Here is a 23,162-nt window from a genome sequence, read left to right on the forward strand (position 1 = left end):
ATCACTTCATGGGAAATAGATGGGGAAACAGTAGAAACAGTGTCAGACTTTATTTTTGGGGCCTCCAAAATCACTGCAGATGGTGATTGCAGCCATGAAATTAAAAGACGCTTACTCCTTAGAAGAAAAGTTATGACCAACCTAGATAGCATATTGAAAAGCAGAGATATTACCTTGCCAACATAGGTCCGTCTAGTCAAGGCTATGGTTTTTCCAGTGGTCATGTATGGATGTGAGAGTCGGGCTGTGAAGAAAGCTGAGCGCCGAAGAATTGACGCTTTTGAACTGCGGTGTTGGAGAAGACTCTTAAGAGTCCTTGGACTGCAAGGAGATCCAACCAGTCCATTCTAAAGGACATCAGTCCTGGGTGTTCTTTGGAAGGACTTATGCTGAAGCTGAAACTCCAATATTTTGGCCACCTAATTCGAAGAGTTGACTCATTGGAAAAGACTCTGATGCTGGGAGGGATTAGGGGCAGGAGGAGAAGGGGATGACAGAGGATGAGATGGCTGGATGGCATCACCGACTCGATGGACATGAGTTTGAGTGAACTCCGGGAGATGGTGATGGGGGGCCTGGGGTGCTGCAGTTCATGGGGTCGCAAAGAGTTGGACACGACTGAGCGACTGAACTGAACTGAAAGGCAGGGCAGGGTAAATAGTTTGGAATGGGCCATCAACATGATTTGACCTGGGTTTGATTCCTGGGTGGGGAAGATCCCCTGGAGGAGGGCATGGCAACCCACTCCAGTATTCTTGCCTGGAGATCTCATGGACAGAGGAGTCTGGTGGGCTACAGTCCATGGGGTCGCAAAGAGTCGGATATGACTGAGTGACCAAGCACAGCAGAGCCTGCTGCGGCACCCCCTTGCCCAGCAAAGCGGTAAAGCTGTTCTCTTCTGTGTGTGCTGAGCTTATATATATAAAACAAAATTGAGGCAGTTTTGGTGAAGTGGATGAACCTAGAATCTGTATATAGAGTGAAGTACATTAGAAAGAGAAAAGCAAGTATTGTATAGTGATGCATATATATATATATATATATATCAACAGTATCTAGAAAAATGGTATTGATGAACCTATTTGCAGAGAAGGAGTGGAGATGCAGATAGAACGGAATTGTGCACACAGTAGGGGAAGGAAAGAGTGGGACGAATGGAAAAAATAACATTGACATATATACACAGCCATGTGTAACATGGATAGCTGGTGAGAAGCTGCTGTATACCACAGGGAGCCCAGCCTGGCGCTCTGTGATGACCTAGAGGGGTGGGATGGGGGAGGAGAGGGAGGCTCAAGAGGGAGGAGATATATGCATAATTATGGCTGATTTGCATTGTTGTATGGCGGAAACCAACACAACATTGTAAAGCAATTTTCCTCTAATTAAAAAAAAATGAAACAAAATAATAAAATATACGTTAAAAATATAAAGAGAAGGGTGTGAATTGAGGACTGGCCCTAAGTTGAAACTGTTTCTGGGTAATAGAAAGTGACATGGAGGGGTTTCCGGGTGGGAGGGGCCGGGAATGGGGGCGGCGCAGGGGAGGTTTCGAGGGCCGGCGGGGAGCTCGGAAAGCGAGATCCCGCCTCGACCGGTTCTGATCCCCCTGCGCGCCCCTCTGTCCCAGGCCAGGCAGCCATGGCTGTGGAAGGAGGAATGAAATGTGTCAAGTTCCTGCTCTACGTTCTCCTGCTGGCCTTCTGCGCCTGTGCAGTGGGACTGATTGCTGTGGGCGTAGCGACCCAGCTTGTCCTGAATCAGACTATGACCCGTGGGGCCACCCCTAGTTTCCTGTTGCCTGTGGTCATTATCGCAGTGGGGGCCTTCCTCTTCCGGCCACCCCTAGTTTCCTGTTGCCTGTGGTCATTATCGCAGTGGGGGCCTTCCTCTTCCTGGTGGCCTTTGTGGGCTGCTGTGGAGCCTGCAAGGAGAACTACTGTCTTATGATCACGTTTGCCATCTTCTTGTCCCTTATCATGCTAGTTGAAGTGGCTGCAGCCATTGCTGGCTATGAGTTTAGAGACAAGGTGAGATCAGAATTTAATAAGGACTTCCGGCAGCAGATGAAGAATTATCCAAAAGCCAACGAGACGGCATCGATCCTGGACAAGATGCAGAAAGATTTTAAGTGCTGCGGGGCGGCTAACTACACAGACTGGGAGAAGATCCCGACCATGGCCAGTCGAGTCCCTGACTCCTGCTGCGTCAACATCACTAATAACTGTGGGGTTCATTTTGTCGTGAAGGACATCCATACTGAGGGCTGTGTGGAGAAGATTGCGGCCTGGCTGAGGAAGAATGTGCTGGTGGTGGCTGCGGCAGCCCTGGGCATTGCCTTTGTGGAGATCCTGGGTATTGTCTTAGCATGCTGCCTTGTGAAGAGCATCCGAAGTGGCTATGAGGTGATGTAGGGGGTCTGTCTCTTCAGCCCCCTCATCCAGGGGAGTGGGGTAATATACTCCAGGTTTTTCAATTAAACGGATTATTTTTTCAGACAAAAAAAAAAAAAAAAAAGAAAGTGACATGGAAATAACAATACTCTTCTCTCTACATTTGCTTGTATACAGAATTCTCCAAACAAAGTTTTAAAACCCTGTCAGCAAAGATGTCTTCTAAAAGTGGTTACATCTGAAAGTGAAGGGAAATTGCATTGGAGGATGCTTCATATTTGTCTGTGACATAGTATTCCTACACACACATACAGAAAATGAGAAATTCAGATATGCAAAGTGAGTAAGTACAGAAGTAACTTCTCTCCACTGCTCACCACTGTGGTAAGCCTGTAGTGCTTTGGTTCATATTCTTGTTATGAATAGCTCCATCCAAAAGTGAAGTGAAGTGGCTCAGTCATGTCCAACTCTTTGCGGCGCCTTGGACTGTAGCCTATCAGGCTCCTCCATCCATGGAATTTTCCAGGCGAGAGTACTGGAGTTGGTTGCCATTTCCTTCTTCAGGATATGCAGAAGGTAATCCATAATACAAATACAAGGAAATGTATTTAAATAAGCATGTGTATAAGTTTAATTGAGGCTTTCCAGGTGGCACTAGTGGTAAAGAACCCACGTGCCAATGCAGGAGACCTAAGAGATGCTAGTTTGGTGCCTGGGTTGGGAAGATCCCCTGGAGGAGGGCATGGCAACCCACTCCAGTATTCTTGCCTGGAGAATCTCATGAAAAGAGAAGCCTGGCGGGCTACAGTCCATGGGGTCACACAGAGTTGGACATGACTGAAATGACTTAGCACTCACATACACACATATTAAATTTGGCATATAGATACACACACCTACAAATATGCATATAGGTATAACAACACTTAGGAGTATATACGTGAAAGTTAAATAATATGTTTATTTTTCAGGCAATGGTTTCCATCTTTCCCTTCCTGTAAACTCCTGTCTCATATTCCTTCTATCCAAAGTCCTCGGGTGGAACCAAAAATATCCTCCAGAGTTGAGTCTGAACCAGTATCTATTCCAAGACCACACACTGCATGTGGTCCTGACTCTCGGATCTGTTTCAACCTGTCAATTCCCCTTTGGATGAAACTGACCAAACACCCTCCCCTCGGGGTGTTTCCCAGATTCTACTGCAGGTGGGGGGACACTTCAGGGTGGACACATCAAAGGCAGCAGCAGCTTCATCTGCTTTCCACCTGGAGACCTGGAGCTCCTTAGGGATCCTGCAGCAGGGAGGGGGCAGCCATGACCCCTGGACTGGGGTGGGGACAGCCAGATCCTGCCATTGCAAGGTTCTCTCTTATCCTTGTGACCAGAATGTCACAAATGTGGTGTCACTGTGACACTGTGCCCATATCCACTACCTGCCTAAGGCTTCTAACCCTGGTAGATAACCTGTGACACCATGATTTCGTTCAGTTCAGTTCAGTCGCTCAGTCGTGTCCGACTCTACGACCCCATGAATCGCAGCATGCCAGGCCTCCCTGTCCATCACCAACTCCCGGAGTTCACTCAAACTCATGTCCATCGAGCCGGTGATGCCATCCAGCCATCTCATCCTCTGTCGTCCCTTTCTCCTCCTGTCCCCAATCCCTCCCAGCATCAGAGTCTTTCCCAGTGAGTCAACTCTTCGCAGGGAGGTGGCCAAAGTATTGGAGTTTCAGCTTTAGCATCTGTCAGGACTTGGGAAATAAGGCTCTGACTCCTCCATTCTCTCCACTGGAGAACACCTTCTCTAGATGTTTCCTTCTGTAGTTTTTACTCAACTGAAACAGCTCCTTACTCTGAATCCAGTAGTCACCCAGGCTGTAACATTGTATTGCTATTAAAAACCACTGAGACACTTTGCACAAGACCAAAGAAGCCTCTGCAGCAGAACCAGAAGGAAACAAGGGCGCAGGGCACAGGGGCTGAACCAGAGGGCCTAGCGTGGGGGAGGGTGAGGAGCCCTCTCACCATCTGTCTGTCTTCACCCGTGCGTCTCCACTTACTAGAACAGTGCCTGCCTTAGAGCAGTGGCAACCAGTAAATCTGATGTACGAATGTTCTTCCTGTAGCTTCCAGAACCTGACGACAGGGCCCATTAGAAACTTCAACTGGATTCATGAGATCCCCAGAGGCCAGGAGCTGCAAGTCCCTAATACTGAGATGGCTCGGCCAAGGGTCCCAGAGCCTGAAAGGCATGATCGGGTAGTGCCTGACGGACCCGCACGGTCATGCTCGAGTGTAATGGATAGTTTCCATGCTGCTCATGTGAGAACTCAAAGTCCCGGATCCAGTGTTCAAAAGACACAAAGCGGACACCTTTCTTGAGGTTGGAGAACACGTGGTTGACCTGTAGACAGAAAAAGAGATTAAGTCCCACTGTGCCTTCCCCTCAAAAGCTGAGTTGGGGGCCTTCTGGCAGGCGGTATTACCTATAGATGGCTGCAACAGGGTCTCTGCTTCCACACATCCTTCTAGAATCATGCCACTCCTCACCCAGGGGTGGGGTCTAATTCCCACCCACCTTGAATCTGGGTGGGTTTCATTGTAACCAAGAGTGTGGTAGGAGTGATGCTGAGTGACTTTCTCCAAGTGACTTCCACAGCAGGATCACAGAGGCAATGCAGCTTCTGCTGGTTTCTCCAGCAGCCTCATGGAGCCCTGAGCCACCAGGAAGCAGCTGCCTGCCCCAAAGCCGCCACGCTGTGGGGAAGCCCCAACTAGACCATGCAGGGGGATCCCATGGCCAAGCTCTGAGACTAAACCAAGAGCTGCTTGGCCAGCCACCAGTTGCTGTGTACACACTCACAGCCCACCCTGCCCTTTAGCTCCAGCCAGTGTCTGAATAAGACCAGAGCCAGAAACTCCTAGCAAAATCGTCCTCATAGAAACTATGAGAGGAGATAAAATGACTGCTGTTGATATTAAGCGACTAAATTCCGGGGCAATTTGTTAATGCAGCCATAGGTCATCATAGGTTCCCCTGTCCTTTCCCATAGCCCTCTCAGAGACTCACCTCAAAGAAGACATCGTTGCCCAACTGATTGCTGGGAAAAGGCAAAGGAGAGAAGTGATGCAGGACGGCCTGGTTGGCATCTAAAAGTTGGACAATTAGCCGGTATAAACAGTCAGCGTCTCGGTCATCGAACCACCTATGGCAGAAGGGAGACTGTGAAGCCGGAACTAATCACCCCATCTCTTTGGGGGTTTGCCTGCCTTCACCTGAAAGGGCTTGCCATGCATACGAGTACCAAATGTTGTCATGGGAACTGGCACGTCAGTGTCATGGGGGAGCCTGACCCCACTGCATATCTAACTGAATCCATCTGCACTAAACACGCTCCCCAGCTGGTCTGCACATTCATTTCAGGAGGAATGACCTAGAATCCCAGGCTTAAAGGTGCATGTGCATGCTAAGTCGCTCAGTTGTGTCCGGCTCTTTGTGACCCTGTAGGCTGTAGCCCTCCAGGCTCCTCCGCCCATGGGATTCTCCACACAAGAACACAGGAGTGGGTTGCCATGCCCTCCTCCAGGGGACCATCCTGACCCAGGGATCAAACCCATGTCTCATATCTCCTGCATTGGCAGACAGGTTCTTTACCACTGGTGCCATCTGGGAAGCCTCAGGGTACCTCCTTCATTGTCTTATTTCTCATCCTATAATATATTTCAGTGGTGGCCAAGATGTCATTTCCAATGTATACAATGGTGATGTTTTAAGGTACAATTTTTTTTATCAGTCGTGTAACAGGATCCAGGGGCACCTAAACACAGTGGTGATGGGCTATCCAGCAACATTCAAAGAAACGACCTCCAAATAGACAGCTATGTTATGATGTGAGAAATTAAAATTTAAAGAATTAAGAGTAATAGGCTGTACAAACACACAAACAACTCTTTCACAGAGACCTCATATCACTCCACTTATTAGAAACAGATGTCCATTCTACTTCTTCCCGTAGTATTTTGTCCTAATTCTGTATTAATATATTTTTGTGTTCTTCTGGACTGCAAGGAGGTCCAACCAGTCCATTCTGAAGGAGATCAGCCCTGGGATTTCTTTGGAAGGAATAATGCTAAAGCTGAAACTCCAGTATTTTGGCCACCTCATGCGAAGAGTTGACTCATTGGAAAAGACTCTGATGCTGGGAGGGATTGGGGGCAGGAGGAGAAGGGGACGAGAGGATGAGATGGCTGGATGGCATTACTGACTTGATGGATGTGAGTCTGAGTGAACTCCAGGAGTTGGTGATGGACAGGGAGGCCTGGCGTGCTGCGATTCATGGGGTCGCAAAGAGTCAGACACGACTGAGCGACGGAACTGAACTGACTTACCTTTCACACTGTTCTGTGTCAGCCACACACACACACACACACACACACACACACACACACAAATGGCCTGTCAATATGAAATGGTTGGGGCTGACCTCATCCTCCGTTATAGTCACATAATGGAGGCCAGTCACTCCAGATCAACCATGTGACTCAGGATGAAGTATGGAGTATGAATTGACCTGGAGGTTAACATGATAAAACCCTAGTAAAAACTTGGGTGAGGGCTTTCCTGGTGGCTCCATGTGTAAGGAACCAGCCTGCCAATGCAGGAGACAGGGGCTTGCCCCCTGATCCAGGAAAAGCCCACACGCCACAGAGGAACTAAGCCCATGCACCACCGCTACTGAGCCTGAGCTCTAGACCCCGTGCCCTGCAACGAGAGAAAGCTGCCACAGTGAGAAGCCTGCACGCTGCGGCTAGAGAGCAGCCCCTGCTCGCCACAGCTAGGTAAGTCTCAGCGGCAAAGACTGGGCACACCCTAAATAATACAGTAAAATAAGGACTCGGGGACTTCCCTGGTGGTCCACTGGCTAAGACTCTGGATTCTTCAGTGGGGGCGGGCGGGTTTGATCCCTGGTCAGGGAACTAGATCTTACACGCCAGCCCCTCGTGCTGGAATTAAGACCCAGCACAGTAAAGCAAATAAATATTTTTTAAAAACTCACTCTTCTGTACAGCTTTTTCTCCACTGAAACAACTGGCTGATATATAACCCTGTCTTCTGAAGATAAGGAAATGGAGGCACACTGTGACTTGTCCAAGGCCACAAAGCCAGGAAACTGGGATTTGAGTGCTAGAGGTCTGGTTCCAGAATCTGACCTCTTAGACAACTCTTCTATCTTGTCCCCTCCTGAACCAAGGAGCATCTCATTCACAGACAAGACTTAGGTGGACCCAAGCCCTCTGCTAGAATCCAACCAGGCATCTTCCAATCCAGGTCCCTTTGGGGGCTGAGAGAGGGTTCAGGGAAAGGATGTTGCTAAGTACTAAAGCTCTGATGGTGATGAAGTCATTTTCCTTCCTGCTTATCTAAGGGGCTGTTAGGAGATCTACATGAAGTCACCCAAACCAAGGCCAATGCTCAGCTAAAGGGCTGTTTTTGTCATCACACTCACCAGTCAGAGACACGGATCTCAATGTTTCCACTATCCAGGAGTTCCCGCCACAGACCCTCCTTCTCCAGGTCCAAAACCTGCTTCTGTTGACACCACCTAGGAAAGAGGGAGCAAGGCCAATGAGAACCAAACAAGTACTCGACAACCACCCTGACCCTTGGGAACCAGGGACATCACCTGTAGGAAGAGAGGAGCCGTCTCTGTCTATAGGCCGTCAGCGGGCCCACCCTCGCGTTTTCCTCTGCACCCCGGGCAGCCTCTGCGCTCGGCACCGTCTGGTTCAAGAACCCTTCCATTAAACAACAACAAAAAAAAGGTTGGTGACCAAGTTCCCCGCCAGCCCACTCGCCCAGGTACAGGCCTCTCCTCTTTCCCATGCCTGCCCCTTTCGCCTCCTCCCACGTGCTCCCACGAGGACCCTTTCCTGGGCTCCCACCTAGGCCACGAGAGCTCTGAGAGTTCCGGAGGAGGTTGCGACCTATGGGTCTGCGCTCGCAGAAGCGGCCCAGGATGCAGGGCCCGGGGGCGTCAGCAGGGGGCAGGCAGGTGCGGATGACGGGCCACAGGTCGGGGTGTTCCCAGGGCAGGATGCTCCGCCACAGGTCCCAGCCGTCCACCACGTCTCGCCAGCGCCGGCACACCAGGCGGCAATGCCGGAGCAGCGTGCTTGGGGGCAGGTAGCTCAGCACCTCCTGGAGCAGCTCATTAGGCAGTCGGTTCAGGTCCAGCTCCTCCTTGGGTTCCGTGTCCGGAGTAGCAACACTGGCGGGCAGGCCCCTAGAGGCCCACAGGTCGTCCTCGCCAGGCCAGGCTGCCGTTGCTGGAGACCCTGTGTCAAGACGTCAGAGTGTCCATGACCTCCAGCCTCCACCAGCCCCGCCCCTACCAGCCACACCCCAAGGCTGTCACTCCCCCAAACCCCATCAGCTGCCTCCCTATCTTCATCACCCCCAGCCCCGTCCTTGAGTCCCCAAACTCCCAAGCTGTCCTTGCCAGGCTCCCATCCCCTCCACTCTCCACCGTGCGCCCACAGCCGGCCCCCAACCAGTCCCCTCTGGGGCAGTGCAGCCCCGGAGCCCTACCCTGCATCTCACTCATTGCTCCTTGCAGGCAACCAAGCTTCAGGTACCCCCATCTCTACATCTGCCCTTTTTATTCTCTGGCCCCTCCTTTCTTCCTACCCAGCACCACCCTCCACCACCCACTCCCACTCCCTTTCTGATTCCACATTTTCTGCCTGCCCCTCCCTTCTCATTGTCCTGCCCCTCCTCCCTCTGCCTATACTTACAAGCCTGCCCCTCCCTTTCCTCCCTGAGTGATCTCCAGAAAATCCCTCCATTGGGCTGTATTGGGACCTCGGGGTAGCTACTCAACTGAAGAAAAGCCTTGGAGGAGGGAGGGGTTGGCCGAAGTAGTCAGCCTTGTCATTGTCATCCCCACCAGTGACTGCTTGGAGTATCCCTAACCAGGCTGCAGGACCCTTGGTGCTGGGCTTCCCCAGTGGTCCAGTGGTTATGAGTACACCTACCAATGCAGGGGACACCGGTTTGATCCCTGGTCTAGAAAGATCCCAAACGCCTAAGCGCAACTAAGCCTGAGCGCCATTACTACTAAGCCCATGTAGTAGTAACTACTGAAGTCTGCGTGTGCCTTAGAGCCCACAGTTCAGTTCAGTTCAGTCGCTCAGTCGTGTCCAACTCTTTGCAACCCCATGAATTGCAGCACGCCAGGCCTCCCTGTCCATCACCAACTCCCGGAGTTCACTCAGACTCACGTCCATCAAGTCTGTGATGCCATCCAGCTATCTCATCCTCTCGTCCCCTTCTCCTCCTGCCCCCAATATCTCCCAGCATCAGAGTCTTTTCCAATGAGTCAACTCTGTGCGTGAGGTAGCCAAAGTACTGGAGTTTCAGCTTTAGCATCATTCCTTCCAAAGAAATCCCAGGGTTGATCTCCTTCAGAATGGACTGGTTAGATCTCCTTGCAGTCCAAGGGACTCTCAAGAATCTTCTCCAACACCACAGTTGAAAAGCATCCATTCTTCGGCACTCAGCCTTCTTCACAGTCCAACTCTCACATCCATACATGACCACTGGAAAAACCATAGCCTTGACTAGACAGGCCTTAGTCAGCAAAGTAATGTCTCTGCAAGAAACCACCGCAATGAGGAAGCTGGCAAACGGAAACTAGAGAAAGCCCACACGCAGCAGTGAAGAACCAGCACCGCCAAAAATAAATAAATGAATTGTTGTTGTTCAGTTGTGTCCAACTCTTTGCGACCCCGTGAACTGCCAGGCTTCCCTGTCCTTCATGATCTCCTTGAGTTTGAATCTTTGCTTTTAATCTGTATATCAACTCTATCCAGTGTATGTTGGCAATTTGATCTCTGATTCCTCTGCCTTTTCTAAATACAGTTTGTACATTTGGAAGTTCTTGGTTCATGTACTGCTGAAGCTTAGTTTGAAGGACTTGAGCATAATCTTGCTGGCATGTGCAACTGTATGGTAATTTGAGCATTCTTTGGCATTGCCTTTCTTTGGGATTGGAATGAAAGCTGACCTTTTCTAGTCCTGTGGCCACAGCTGAGTTTTCCAACTTTGCTGACATAATGAGTGCAGCACTTCAACGGCATCATCTTTTAGGATTTGAAATAGCTCAGCTGGAATTCCATCACCTCCACTAGCTTTGTTCATAGTAATGCTTTCTAAGGCCCACTTTACTTCACACTTCAGGATGTCTGGCTCTAGGTGAGGGACCACAACATCATGGTTATCTGGGTCATTAAGAGCTTTTTTGTACCATTCGTCTGTGTATTCTTGCCATCTCTTCTTAATCTCTTCTGCTTCTGGGTCCTTGCCATTAAAAAGAAAAAAAAAAAGACCTTTGATGCTGAGCAATTGCTGTTATTTGGGTTAGACATCTGAGCTGGAGACTTCCTATTCATTAGGTTGCACAAAATTCTTATCACCTCTAAGTATCCGACATCACTAACTCAGAGATCCCATTGCACAGGAGAAAACAGGCTCCAGCAGGAAGCAAATGCATTTTTATTTGACTCTCTAAATAAGTGCTGTTGTGGTTGTTTAGTCATGTTGTAAGTCGTAGCCAACTCTTCTGTGACCTCATGGACTACAGCCTGCCAGGTTCCTCTGTCCATGGGATTTCCCAGGCAAGAATACTGAAGTGGGCTGCCATTCCCTGCTCCAGGAGAATCTTCTCAACCCAGGAATGGAACCTATGTCTCCTGGTTGGCACGTGGATTCTTTACCACTAAGCCACTGGGGAAGCCCCAGCCAACCTTCATGGAGTCTGTTATTACCAATCGGGGTAATAGTAGATATGGCTATGTCCCCACTTCACAGCTCAGAAAACTGAGGCCAAGTGACCTGCCCAAGGTCACACGGCCAGTAGGTGGCAGAGCTGGGATTTGAATCTGTCTCAGAGGACTTCCTGGTAGCTCAGCTGGTAAAGAATCTGCCTGCAATGCAGGAGACTTTGGTTCGATTCCTGGGTCAGGAAGATCTGCTGGAGAAGGGATAGGCTACCCACTCCAGTATTCTTGGGTTTCCATGGTGGCTCAGCTGGTAAAAGAATCCACCCGCAATGCAGGACACCTGGGTTCAATCCCTGGGTTGGGAGCATCTCCTGGAGAAGGGAATGGCTCCAGTATTCTTGCCTGGAGAATTCCATGGACCGTATAGTCCATGGAGTCACAAGGAGTCAGACACGACTGAGTGCCTTTCACTCAGGCTGCCTCAAGAATCTTTGGTTTTAATCTGTATACTGACTCTATCCAATAAAAATAAAAGGGGAGTTACACATATAATTTTCAATATTAGCAAGTAAAAATGGGCCTGGGTTCTTGCCCACATGGAACTTACCTTCTAGGGGGAGAGACATGGTGAATAGGAGGCATGATAAGCAAATTAGATACTATTGGGAAATCAGTAAAAAATAAAATCCCTTGGGATTTCCCTGGCAGTCCAGAGATTAAAACTCTGAGCTTCTGCTATAGCAGGGGTGAGATTGATCCCTGGTCAGGGAACTAAGATCCCTGAATGCCAAGGATTGTGGCCAAGAAAAAAAAAAAATCCCCCTGCCACCCTTCCACTCCAATCCTCTCCACAAATGTAGAAGAGAATAAAACATTTTTAACAAATGAAATAAGCATGAAATCAGACTGTGATTCACATCGGCCATCATGAACATAGACTTAACATGGAAATAACCTCATGCATTGGAAGGTGGTCAGTGCTATGGGAAATCGAGGAGGAAAGGGGAAAGGAGGCCATCAGCAGTCTGGGTGGGAGACCCTGAATTCTGAGACACGGATTGACTCTTATACAGGACAAATTTCTTTTCAATGTGTATATTTTCAATGCGATTTTTACTGTCGAGGTTTTCTAACATGTCCCAAATAGGAAGAACGGAAGGAGCGCCCTGCTCCAACAGTTCACTCCTGGCCAATCTGTTTTCATCTCTACACCCTCTCACTTGCTCCCGCTGAGCAATTTGAAGCAAATCTTAGAAACCACCTCAGTCCCCAGGGTCGCAAAGAGTTGGACACAGCCAAACAACTCACTCTTTCATACTTTAGAGACCACACCCTTCTGTCATAGCAATACATCTTTTTTTTGATGTAATCTGTGTGCTAATGAGATTATGAACATTGATTGGATCCAATCAGGGGTTTAAAAAGTGGTTTAAAAAAATAGGTAAAAAAATCTTCAAGTAAAGCTCAAAGGGAAAATACTGACAGGCAAGTTTGCGTCTCCATTCTTCAATTTCCTCCCGAGAGACAATCACTGTTAACATTTGGAATCATATCCCATGGAGTATGCTGATTAAGAAGAAAAACAAATATAATTGGGTTCCGAAAGGGCTTTCCACCTAGAAGATAATGATTTGAGAGTAATGGCTTCCAGGAGGGGAAGGTGTATAAGGCACCCCAGGGGCCTTTTGAGAAAGTCAGGGCTCCATTTTTGGGGTCACAGAAATGGGAGTGCTTTTCGGAAGCCGTGCACTGGACGGCGCCCCCTAGGGGAGAGCCGTCCTGGATTCCTCCTTCTGGTCAATGTGCGTGCTTTCCTGAAGGAGGAAAGCTCCCAGATGGGCAGTCACTCACTCCAACTCCATCTGGCTTCATGTACGTTTGGAACAGAGCCAGTGCTCGTGAACACTTATCTTAACTCTTAAATGGCCAGGAGGGAGCTCTTTTGACATTTAGAGAAAGTCAGCTTGATAAAACACCTTTTCAAAATTCTGACCCTGAGAGAATAAACGATTTCCTAGGAGAAACCTTAAAGTTATAACTCTTGGTATGTCCTTGAAAGGTAAAACAGCCCACATCATCTGAGACTACAGCCTTAGCTCAATTTATTTCAGTTCAGTCGCTCAGTCGTGTCCGACTCTTTGCGACCCCATGAATCGCAGCACGCCAGGCCTCCCTGTCCATCACCAACTCCCGGAGTTCACTCAGACTCACGTCCATCAAGTCCGTGATGCCATCCAGCCATCTCATCCTCTCGTCCCCTTCTCCTCCTGCCCCCAATCCCTCCCAGTATCAGAGTCTTTTCCAGTGAGTCAACTCTTCGCATGAGGTGGCCAAAGTAGTGGAGCTTCAGCTTTAGCATCAGTCCTTCCAATAAACACCCAGGACTGATCTCCTTTAGAATGGACTGGTTGGATCTCTTTGCAGTCCAAGGGACTCTCAAGAGTCTTCTCCAACACCACAGTTCAAAAGCATCAATTCTTTGGCACTCAGCTTTCTTCACAGTCCAATTCTCACACCCATACATGACTACTGGAAAACCATAGCCTTGACTAGACGTACCTTTACTGGCAAAGTAATGTCTCTGCTTTTGAATATGCTAACTAAGTTGGTCATAACTTTCCTTCCAAGGAATAAGCGTCTTTTAATTTCATGGCTGCAGTTACCATCTGCAGTGATTTTGGAGCCCCCCCAAAATAAAGTCTGACACTGTTTCCACTGTTTAATTATTAGAGTTTAAAACAGAAAGGGAGAGAAAAAAGTGGGAGAGGGACAGAGGCTTTCTGAAACCTAAGCAGGGAAGGTATGAGATCTCTGTCTGTACCTATCTAGATGTATGTACGTCTGTGTGAAAAGTGAAAGTATTAGTCGCTCAGTCGTATCTGACTCTTTTTGACCTCCTGGATTTAGCCCACCAGGCTCCTCTGTGCATGGGATTCTCCAGGCAAGAATACTGGAGAGGGTTGCCATGCCTTTCTCCAGGGGATCTTCCTAACCCAGGGACTGAACCCAGGTATCCTGCATTGTCAGGCAGATTTTTTACCGTCTGAGCCACCAGGGAAGCCCAATGTCTGTGTGTACATTAAAAATATATGTCCTTATCTCTGGATGGTGCTATCAAAATATTACAACATTAATATTGTTAACAATATTCATTTTTCCCATCTAAAAGTATGGGATATCTTTCCATTTCTTTAAATCACCTTCAATTTCCTTTATCAATATTTTATAGTTCTCAGCATAGAAGATTTTCACCTCCTTTGTCAAATTTATTTCTAAGGTATTTATCTTTTGATGGAATTTTTTGTTTGTTTAAATATTTATGTATTTGGCTGTGTTGGGTCTTAGTTGTGGCATGCAGAATCTCTGCTGCAGCTTTCTAGTTGTGGCTCACAAGCCTGGAGTGTGAGGGCTCAGTACTTGTGTGTGGGCTCAGTACTTGTGTGTGGGCTTAGTTGCTCTGAGGTATGTGGGATCTTAGTTCCCTGACCAGGGATCAGACCCTCGTCCCCTGCATTGCAAGGTGAATTCTTAACCACTGGATCACGAGGGATGTCCATGTTGAAATTTTAAAAGGGCTTTTTTTTTTTTTTCCACTGTCTGATATTTCATTGTCAGGGTAAAGAAATGCAACAGATTTCTGTATGTTAATCTTGTATTCTGCTACCTCACTGAATTCGATTGTCAGTTCCAGTTTTTTTTTTTGCGTAAAGTCTTTAATGCTTTCTCTATATAGTAGCATGTCATCTGCATTTATGGCGACTTCACCTCTTCTCTTCCAATTTGGATATCTTTTATTTCCTTTCTTGTCTCATCCTGGTTGTCCCAATATAATGCAGTATAGCAGTGGTGGGAGCGGGCCTCTATGTCCTGTTTCAGGTTAGTGGGAAGGCTTTCAGCTTTTCACTGTTGTGCTTTATGTTGACTATAGATTTGTCATAAGTAGCTATAATTACGTTGGGATGTGATCCCTCTATACTCACTTTGACACGAGTTTTTATTGTGGGTGGATGTTGGATTTTATCAAATGCTTTTTCTGCATCTGTTGAGATGATCATGTGGTTTTTGTCCTTTGTCGATGTGGTGTATCACATTGATTGACTTGCATATGTTGAATCATCGTTGTGATGCTGGGATGAATCCAGCTTGATAATGGTGTATGCTCTTTGTTGGATTTGGTTTACTAGTATTTTGTTGAGAATTTTTGCATCTATATTCATCAAAGATATTGGTCTGTAGTTTTCCTTTTCGGAGTGGTTTTATCTGGTTTTGGTATCAGGGTGATGGTGGCTCATAGAATGACTTTGAGTGTTCTCTTCTTCAGTTTTTTGGAAGAGTGTCAGAGCAATCAGTGAAAGTTCTCTTTACATTTGTTAGAGTTCCCCAGTGAAGCCATCAGTCCTGGACTTTCATTTGCAAGGAGTTTTAAAATTGCAAAATCTATTTCACTTCTAGTGATAGGTTTATTCAAATTATCTATTTCTTCCTGATTCAGTTTTGTTGTATGGGCTGTATGTTTCTAGAAACTTGTCTATTTCTTCTAGGTTGTCTAATCTGTTGGCATATATAATTGTTCCTAGTATTCTCTTAATTTTTAAAAAATGTCTGTAATATCCGTTGCTATTTCTCCTCTTTCTTTGCAAGTTTATTCCCTTTATTTCTTTTTGGCTGTGCTGGGTCCCAGCTGCTGTGCCCGGGCTTTGTCTGGTTGTGGAGGGCAGGAGCTACTCTTCTGTGCGGTGCGTGGACTTCTCACAGCGGTGGCTTCTCCTGTTGCGGGGCGTGGGCACTAGGCCAGGAGCTTTAGTAGCTGCAGCACACGGGCTAGCAGTTGAGGTTCGCAGGCTTGGGCGCTCCGTGGTATGTGGGATCTTCCTGGACCAGGGGTTGAATCTATGTTCTCTGCATTAGCAGATGGATTCTTAACCACTGGATCACCAGGGAAGTCCAGCATGTGGGATCTTAGTACCTGGACCAGGAATTGAACTGGTGCCCCTGAAATGAAAGCACAGAGTTCTAACCGCTGGACCATGAGGGAATTCCCATTTTTTCCCATTTCTTCTTGTTGAATTCTTATATTATTTATTTGGCTCCTCTTGCTTTTCTCCTTGGAGAGCAGGCCAGAGCTTTGTCTATTTTGTTTACCCTTTCAAAAAACTAGCTCTTGATTTTATTATTTTTATTCTTTGGAAAAGTGTATTTTATTTATTTCCTCTCTGAGCTTTATTCTTTCTTTCCTTCTGCTGACTTTAGGCTTTCTTTCTTCTTCTTTTTTCTTAGTTCTTTGGGTGGTGGGTCAGGTTGTTTACGTCGGGGCTTGTTTGTTTCTTGGGAAAGCCTGTGTCACTATGAACGCTCCTCTTAGAACTGCTTTTGCTGCATCTCACAGACTTCGCATGGTTATGTTTTCAATGTCATTGTCTCAAGATAGTTTGAAATTTCCTCTTTGATTTCATCATTGACCCATTGTTTTTTCTTGTTAGCATGTTGTTTAGCTTCCATGGAATAATTATTTTTCCTGTAGTTTTCTAGTTTCATGCTGTTGTGGCCTAAAAAGGTATATGTGTGTATATATATACACACACACACATATCTATATACATGGGTGTGTGCTAAGTCACTTCAGTTGTGTCTGACTCTGAGTAGCCAATGGACTGTAGCCGAAATGGCTCCTCTATCCATGGGATTCTCCGGGCAAGAATACTGGAATAAGTTGCCATGCCATCCTGCAGGTGATCTTCCAGACCCAGGGACTGAACCTGAGTCTTACGTCTCTTGCATTGGCAAGTGGGTTCTTTCCCACTAGTGCCACCTGGGAAGCCCGTACATAGTTATACATGTGCATATAAGTACAATAAAAATAGAGGTGTAATACATGTCCAAATTAAATTATGCGGTTGCTTTTCCTTTCTCTTGTTAGTCGGTTTTGCCTGTACTGGGTCTTTGTGGCTATGTGCGGGTTTTCTGCAGCTGCGGTGCACGGGTTTTTCATTACGGTGGCTTCTCTGTGGAGCACAGGTTCTAGAGGAGGTGCTCAGTAGCTGTGGCCCACAGACTTAGTTGCTTCTCTGCATGTGGAATCTTCCTGGAGCAGGGATCGAACCCACGTCCCCTGCATTGGTAGGCAGACTCTTAACCACTAGACCAGTGATTGCTTTTTCTTTAGGGCAATTGTCTCCACCTTTAATTTTCTGTAAATGCCTGACTCATATTCCTCATATCCAAATTCCTCCAGTTGACCCCAAAATATTCTCCAGAGCTAGATTGTCCTAACTATGACCCATACCAGGGCAATAGAGCTCATTAGATCAGGAAGGACCACACAGGTTCCTTCAGGACCCACATTACATGTGGTCACAACACTTAGGTCTGTTTCAACTTGTCAACTCCCCTTAGAATGAAACTGATAAAATACCCTCCCCTCAGGGTGTGTCCCATCTTCTACTGCAGGTGGGGGGGACAGTTCAGGGTGGACACAAAGGCAGCAGCGGCTTTATCTGCTTTCCATCCGGAGACCTGGAGCTCCTTAGGGATCCTGCAGCAGGGAGGGGGCAGCCATGACCCCTGGACTGAGGTGGGGACAGACGGATCCTGCCATTGCATGGTTCTCTCACCCTTGTGGCCAGAATGTCACAAATGTGGTGTCACTGTGACACGGTGCCCAGGTCCACCACCTACCTAAGGCTTCTAACCCTGGTAGATAACCTGTGACCCCAGGATTTCCTTAGGGCTTGGGAAATAGGATTCTGACTCTTCCATACTCTCTGCTGGAGAACACTTTCTCTTGATACTTTCCTCTGCACAATTTTTCCTCAAATGAAACAACTCCTTACTCTCAACCAAGTAGTCACCAAGGCAGTAACAATGTATTTCTATTAAAAAAAGAGCTGAGACACTTTTGGCAAAATTATATGTATTACCTATGATTAGAAAGATGTTCCTTAATTATCCTCTCCATATTTGAAAAGAATTTCAAAATTACAAAGCAATTTTACATACAATACAATCCAGGCTAGGGTTGGGCTCAGGGGGACGACTTCATTGTTCACAGAGTAGGCAGAACCCTCTGTGTCCAAACAGTTTTTGAGGTAGTTTGACTTTCTGCTCTGAGTCCTGGTCCCAGTCTTGACACCCCATGAGGTTAAGCTCACCACCAATGGGGGCTGGAATTTTCTCAGCCATGGGGATGAACTTCTAGTTCAGACATAAGGAGAGGGCTTCCTACATGGGACCAATAAAACTTCTGATGCAGAACCAGGAGGAGACAAGGGCAGAAGGCATGTGGGTTGAACCAGAGGTGCCTGGCGTCGGGGGAGGTTGAGGAGCCTTGTCTTGCTACAGCATTTCACGGGTTTACCGTGGACCTCCACTCGGTAGAACAGGAGTTGTCTTAGAGTAGCAGCAGCCAATAAATCTGATGGAAGAGCTTTCTTCCTGTAGCTTCCGGAATTTAAAGACAGGGCTCAGTAGAAGCTTTGACTGGATTCATGAGGTTCCCAGAGGCCAGGAAGCTACAAGTCCCCAGAGTACTGAGATGGCTCAGCCGATGGTCCCAGCTCCTGGAAGGAAGGTCAGATAGTCTTCAAGGACAGCCCTTGATTAGGGTCGACAGACCCGCACGATGACACTGGAGTTCATCAGAGAGACTCCATACTGCTCATTTCTGAACTCCAAGTCCCAGATGTGGCGTTCAAAAGACACAAAGCGAACGCCCTTCTCGATGTTGCAGAACACGTGGCTGGCCTGTAGACAGAAAAAGAGGTTAATTCTCAGTGTGCCTTCAAAAGCTGAGTTAGAGCTTCCGGCAGGTGGTATTTTCCCTAGATGGCTGCAACAATGTCTCCACTTGCATCTGTCCTTCTAGAATCATGCCACTCCTCACCCCAGGGTGGAGTCTAATTTCCACCCCCTTGAATCTGGGAGGGTTTCACTGTAACCAAGAGTGTGGTGGGAGTGATGCTGAGTGACTTCCACTGCGGGGTCAGAGGCAGTGCAGCTTCTGCTGGTTTCTCCAGCAGCCTCATGGAGCCCTGAGCCACCAGGAAGCAGCTGCCTGCCCCAAAGCCACCACGCTGTGGGGAAGCCCCAACTAGACCGTGCAGGGGGATCCCATGGCCAAGCTCTGAGACTAAACCAAGAGCTGCCTGGCCAGCCACCAGCTGCTGTGTACACACTCACAGCCCACCCTGCCCTTTAGCTCCAGCCAGTGTCTGAAGGGAACTACACGAGAGACCAGAGCCAGAAACTCTCAGCAGAGCCCTCTTCATAGAAACCGTGAAGTGTGATGAAATGAGTGCTGTTGTTAAGTCACTATATTTGAGGGCAATTTGTTATACAGCCATAGGTCATCATAAGCCCCACTGTCCTTTCCCACACCCCTGCCCAGACTCACCCGAGAAGAGACACTGTTTCGACTACGCCGGATGGGAAAAGGCAGTGGAGAGAAATGGTCCAGGATGGCCTGGCTGGCATCTAGAAGATGGACAGTTAGCTGATATATGCAGTCAATTCCTTGTCGGTCATTCCGCCTGTGGGAGAAGGGAAAACCTGAAGGTTAAATTTGCCCTCCCATCTCGCTGGGGATCTACCTGCTTCATCTGAATGGCCTTCTCATGCACGCAAGGGCAAAAGAGTTCTGTGGTCCTCAGGACCTCTACCAGTGTCACGTTGGAGCTTGGCCCCTCTGCATCCCCAGTGAACCAGTCTACACTAAAGAAGCTCCCCAGCCACCGAAGCCAAGATCAGTGATCAGCCGAAGGGCTGTTTTCGTCATGGCACTCACCAGTCAGAGACACAGATCTCAATGTTTCCACTATCCAGGAGTTCGCGCCACAGACCCTCCTTCTCCAGGTCCAACACCTGCTTCTTGTGATACCTCCTAGGAAAGAGGGGGAAAGGTCAATGAGAACCGGGCAAGTACTCAACAACTGCCCTGGCCCTTGGGGAAGAGGGACATTCACCTGTAGGAAGACAGGAAGCTGGTTTGCATATAGGCCCTCGGCATGACCTCCAAGTTTTCCTTCTCCGTCCAGTCATCTTCACGGCTCAGCACGGTCCATTTCTGGAAGCCTCCTGTTAAATGAAAACAGTTAGTGCCCAAGTTCCTTGCCTTTCCTTTGGGGAAACTCCCGCTCTTCTCCTGGGATCCAGTTCCACCCGGTTCACGGAGTCCAAGCGCCCCATGCGTCTGGCCCCTCCCACCTTCTCCCTGGAGTAAGACCTCTTTCCTGGGCTCCCACCTAGGCCACGAGGTTTCCGGAGGAGGTTGCGTCCTATGGGTCTGCGCTCGCAGAAGCGGCCCAGGATGCAGGGCCCGGGGGCGTCAGCAGGGGGCAGGCAGGTGCGGATGACGGGCCACAGGTCGGGGTGTCTCCAGGGCAGGATGCTCCGCCACAGGTCCCAGCCGTCCACCACGTCTCGCCAGCGCCGGCACACCGGGCGGCAGTGCCGGAGCAGCGTGCGTGGGGGCAGGTAGCTCAGCACCTCCTGAAGCATCTCGATGGGCAGTTGGTTTGGGCCCAGGATCTCCTCGGGTTCGGGCTTCAGAGAGCAAACACCGACTGGCCAGTTTGTGGAGGCTGAGGTACACATGGTCTCCTCTCCAGGTTTGGTTGCCGCTGCGGGAGAGTCAATGTCCAAACGTCAGGGACCTGCAGCTCCGACGGCCAGCCCCCACCAGCTGCACTCCAAGAGTGCCATTTCCAAACCCTGCCAGCTGCCTCTCCATCCTCACCACCCTCACCAGGCCCATCCTCAAGTCCCCAAACTCTCAACCCATGCTTTGCCAGCTGACTACTGCAGACCCTCTCCTCCAAAGGCAGCACAGCGCAGCGCAGCCGACCCCCATCCAGCCCACCCGTGGCCTCGCAGACCCCAGAATCATACCCTGCATCTCAGCCAGTGCTCCTGGTGGGCTAGCAGGTCACCTTGTTTTCTGCGCCTCCAGCGCCAAGTCTGCCCTTTTTATAGGCCGCCTCCTCCCTAATACTAGCACCGCCCACCAGGCCCCGCCCCCTGCCCCGCCTTCCCACTGACTATCCAATCTCTACCCCTCCGCTCCCTTCTCACTGTTAGGCCCCCTCCTCCCTCGGCCTTGAACCAATTTACTAGTCAGCCCCTCTGGCCCCGCCCCTTATAGTCTCCAGAAATCAGGTTGTACTCAGACTAGGGGAGTTAATATGGAGCCAAATGTGACATGGACAATGTTTTCGGATATTTATTAATACAGATGTTCTAGAAGTTCCCCAAATTTTAAGTATTCCAAGATGCAGTCATGCTTCTAACTATTGCTGCTGCTGCTGCTGCTGCTAAGTCGCTCCAGTCGTGTCCGACTCTGTGCAACCCCATGGACGGCAGCCCACCAGGCTCCGCCGTCCCTGGGATTCTCCAGGCACAACACTGGAGCGAGTTGCCGTTTCCTTCTTCAATGCATGAAAGTGAAAGTGAAGTCACTCAGTCGTGCCCGACCCTTAGCGATCCCATGGACTGCAGCCTACCAGGCTCCTCCGTCCACGGGAGTTTCCAGGCAAGAGTACTGGAGTGGGTTGCCATTGCCTTCTCCCTTCTAGCTATTATTAATATCTTAAAATTTGTATGTCACAGAAATAGCCGAATTTCTTTGACGATTGCATTGTTATCAGGTCTTTATAACCATGCGTACGTCTTTTGCCCTCGTAGACAGTCATTGTCTTAGTCCAACGCTTCTACAAAAAAGCTTGTCGATGACTTGCTTTTATGCTACAAAACTAAATTAGACTTGGTAGCAAAGGGACTTTCACTTTGTGTGGTGGTTATTTCAGAAATGACTCTCTTATGGAAGGCTACTGAAGAAGTAGTAATGGGGTTTCCTTTATGTCTCACAGTCAATCGAGTCTCTTTTATACTTTCAAAACACGCCACACAATTCTACAAGCCAACAGACTTCTTGTGAAATATTGTTGCTTTAATACCTTGGTTTTGTGGGTTTGTTTTTTTGTGTCCTTTTGGCCACGTGGTATAGTTTACAGGATCTTAGTTCTCTGACCAGGGGTCAGACCTGGATGCCCCACAGTGAAAGCACCAAGTCCTAACCACTGGGTGGCCAGGGAATTCCCAATACTACTCTGGCTTGATCTATTCTAGTCTTGCAACTTCCAGCATCACAACAAGAAAAAAAAAAAGATTGCATTTTGTTAACAGATTGGATTAACTGCTTGCTCCCAGGAATGACCTGTTAACACAAGAAACCACTATAGATAATACTGATATAATTAGTTTTATGGATGTGTCCTACATAAATGATGAGCAGGGACATTATTGAGCTGGAAATGCAATGACACCCACAGTAAACATAATTTGAAAGCTCTTATTTACCAGAAACAAAAGTAGCACAACCTGCCAAATTAATTGCCGTAATTTTTTAGCTTGTCAATTAAAGACCAGGTAGCAAATATTTATACTGACAACTATGGAATGCCATGAAAACAATGAGTACTTAAAAATATATATTTATTTGATTGTGGACATGGAACAATAGACTGGTTCCAAATAGGAAAAGGAGTACTTCAAGGCTGTATATTGTCACCCTGCTTATTTAACTTATACGCAGAGTACATCATGAGAAACTCTGGGCTGGAAGAAGCACAAGCTGGAATCCAGATTTCTGGGAGAAATATCAATAACCTCAGATATGCAGATGACACCACCCTTATGGCAGAAAGTGAAGAGGAACTAAAAAGCCTTTTGATGAAAGTGAAAGAGGAGAGTGAAAAAGTTGGTTTAAAGCTCAACATTCAGAAAACGAAGATCATGGCATCTGGTCTCATCACTTCCTGGCAAATAGATGGGGAAACAGTGGAAACAGTGTCAGACTTTATTTTGGGGGGCTGGAAAATCACTGCAGATGGTGACTGCAGCCATGAAATTAAAAGATGCTTACTCCTTGGAAGAAAAGTTATGACCAACCTAGATAGCATATTCAAAAGCAGAGACATTACTTTGCCAATAAAGTCC

At 48.1% G+C, this 23,162-nt stretch overlaps 3 protein-coding genes across 4 annotated transcripts; 1 reads left to right on the forward strand and 2 right to left on the reverse strand.

Annotated features, from left to right (window-relative positions):
• Positions 1-1,628: 1,628 nt before the first annotated feature.
• On the forward strand, positions 1,629-2,527 carry LOC105602066 (CD63 antigen-like). 2 transcript variants are annotated; one of them, XM_027978267.3, is made up of 2 exons: positions 1,629-1,708; positions 1,837-2,527. In XM_027978267.3, exons 1-2 carry the CDS (start codon positions 1,642-1,644, stop codon positions 2,412-2,414), a joined length of 645 nt encoding a protein of 214 aa, XP_027834068.1. In that variant the 5' UTR covers positions 1,629-1,641; the 3' UTR covers positions 2,415-2,527. The 2 variants fall into 2 exon arrangements, with proteins under 2 accessions (XP_027834068.1, XP_060254048.1); XM_060398065.1 differs by having other exon boundaries at positions 1,629-1,801; positions 1,861-2,526.
• A 2,072-nt stretch (positions 2,528-4,599) lies between these two features.
• Positions 4,600-11,800, reverse strand: LOC105608831 (F-box only protein 27-like). The gene is made up of 6 exons (XM_015100206.3): positions 11,782-11,800; positions 8,337-8,729; positions 8,078-8,189; positions 7,901-7,996; positions 5,464-5,599; positions 4,600-4,797 (listed from the first exon to the last, which is right to left on the reverse strand). Exons 1-6 carry the CDS (start codon positions 11,798-11,800, stop codon positions 4,600-4,602), a joined length of 954 nt encoding a protein of 317 aa, XP_014955692.3.
• Positions 11,801-18,770: 6,970 nt separating this feature from the next.
• On the reverse strand, positions 18,771-21,856 carry LOC101114133 (F-box only protein 27-like). Its single transcript, XM_027977926.1, has 6 exons — positions 21,832-21,856; positions 20,411-20,788; positions 20,132-20,243; positions 19,954-20,049; positions 19,564-19,699; positions 18,771-18,914 (listed from the first exon to the last, which is right to left on the reverse strand). Exons 1-6 carry the CDS (start codon positions 21,854-21,856, stop codon positions 18,771-18,773), a joined length of 891 nt encoding a protein of 296 aa, XP_027833727.1.
• Between the last annotated feature and the right edge of the window lie 1,306 nt (positions 21,857-23,162).

This window comes from Ovis aries, chromosome 14 (genome assembly GCF_016772045.2).
Source record: "Ovis aries strain OAR_USU_Benz2616 breed Rambouillet chromosome 14, ARS-UI_Ramb_v3.0, whole genome shotgun sequence".
Lineage (NCBI taxonomy): Eukaryota > Metazoa > Chordata > Mammalia > Artiodactyla > Bovidae > Ovis > Ovis aries.

What these genes read in the sequence shown, in the direction of transcription:
- LOC105608831 (XM_015100206.3), bottom strand. An exon ending in TCAGAGCTCTCGTGGCCTAG is followed by an intron (nt 8,190 to 8,336) that starts GTGGGAGCCCAG and finishes GTTTAATGGAAG; the next exon opens with GGTTCTTGAACCAGACGGTG. An exon ending in CGGCTCCTCTCTTCCTACAG is followed by an intron (nt 7,997 to 8,077) that starts GTGATGTCCCTG and finishes CCTCTTTCCTAG; the next exon opens with GTGGTGTCAACAGAAGCAGG.
- LOC105602066 (XM_060398065.1), top strand. Translation starts at nt 1,642, where the DNA reads ATGGCTGTGGAAGGAGGAATGAAATGTGTCAAGTTCCTGCTCTACGTT. An exon ending in CACCCCTAGTTTCCTGTTGC is followed by an intron (nt 1,802 to 1,860) that starts CTGTGGTCATTA and finishes GTTTCCTGTTGC; the next exon opens with CTGTGGTCATTATCGCAGTG.
- LOC101114133 (XM_027977926.1), bottom strand. Translation starts at nt 21,856, where the DNA reads ATGACTGTCTACGAGGGCAAAAGAC. An exon ending in CCGGAAACCTCGTGGCCTAG is followed by an intron (nt 20,244 to 20,410) that starts GTGGGAGCCCAG and finishes TTCATTTAACAG; the next exon opens with GAGGCTTCCAGAAATGGACC. An exon ending in GAGATCTGTGTCTCTGACTG is followed by an intron (nt 19,700 to 19,953) that starts GTGAGTGCCATG and finishes CTTCTCCCACAG; the next exon opens with GCGGAATGACCGACAAGGAA.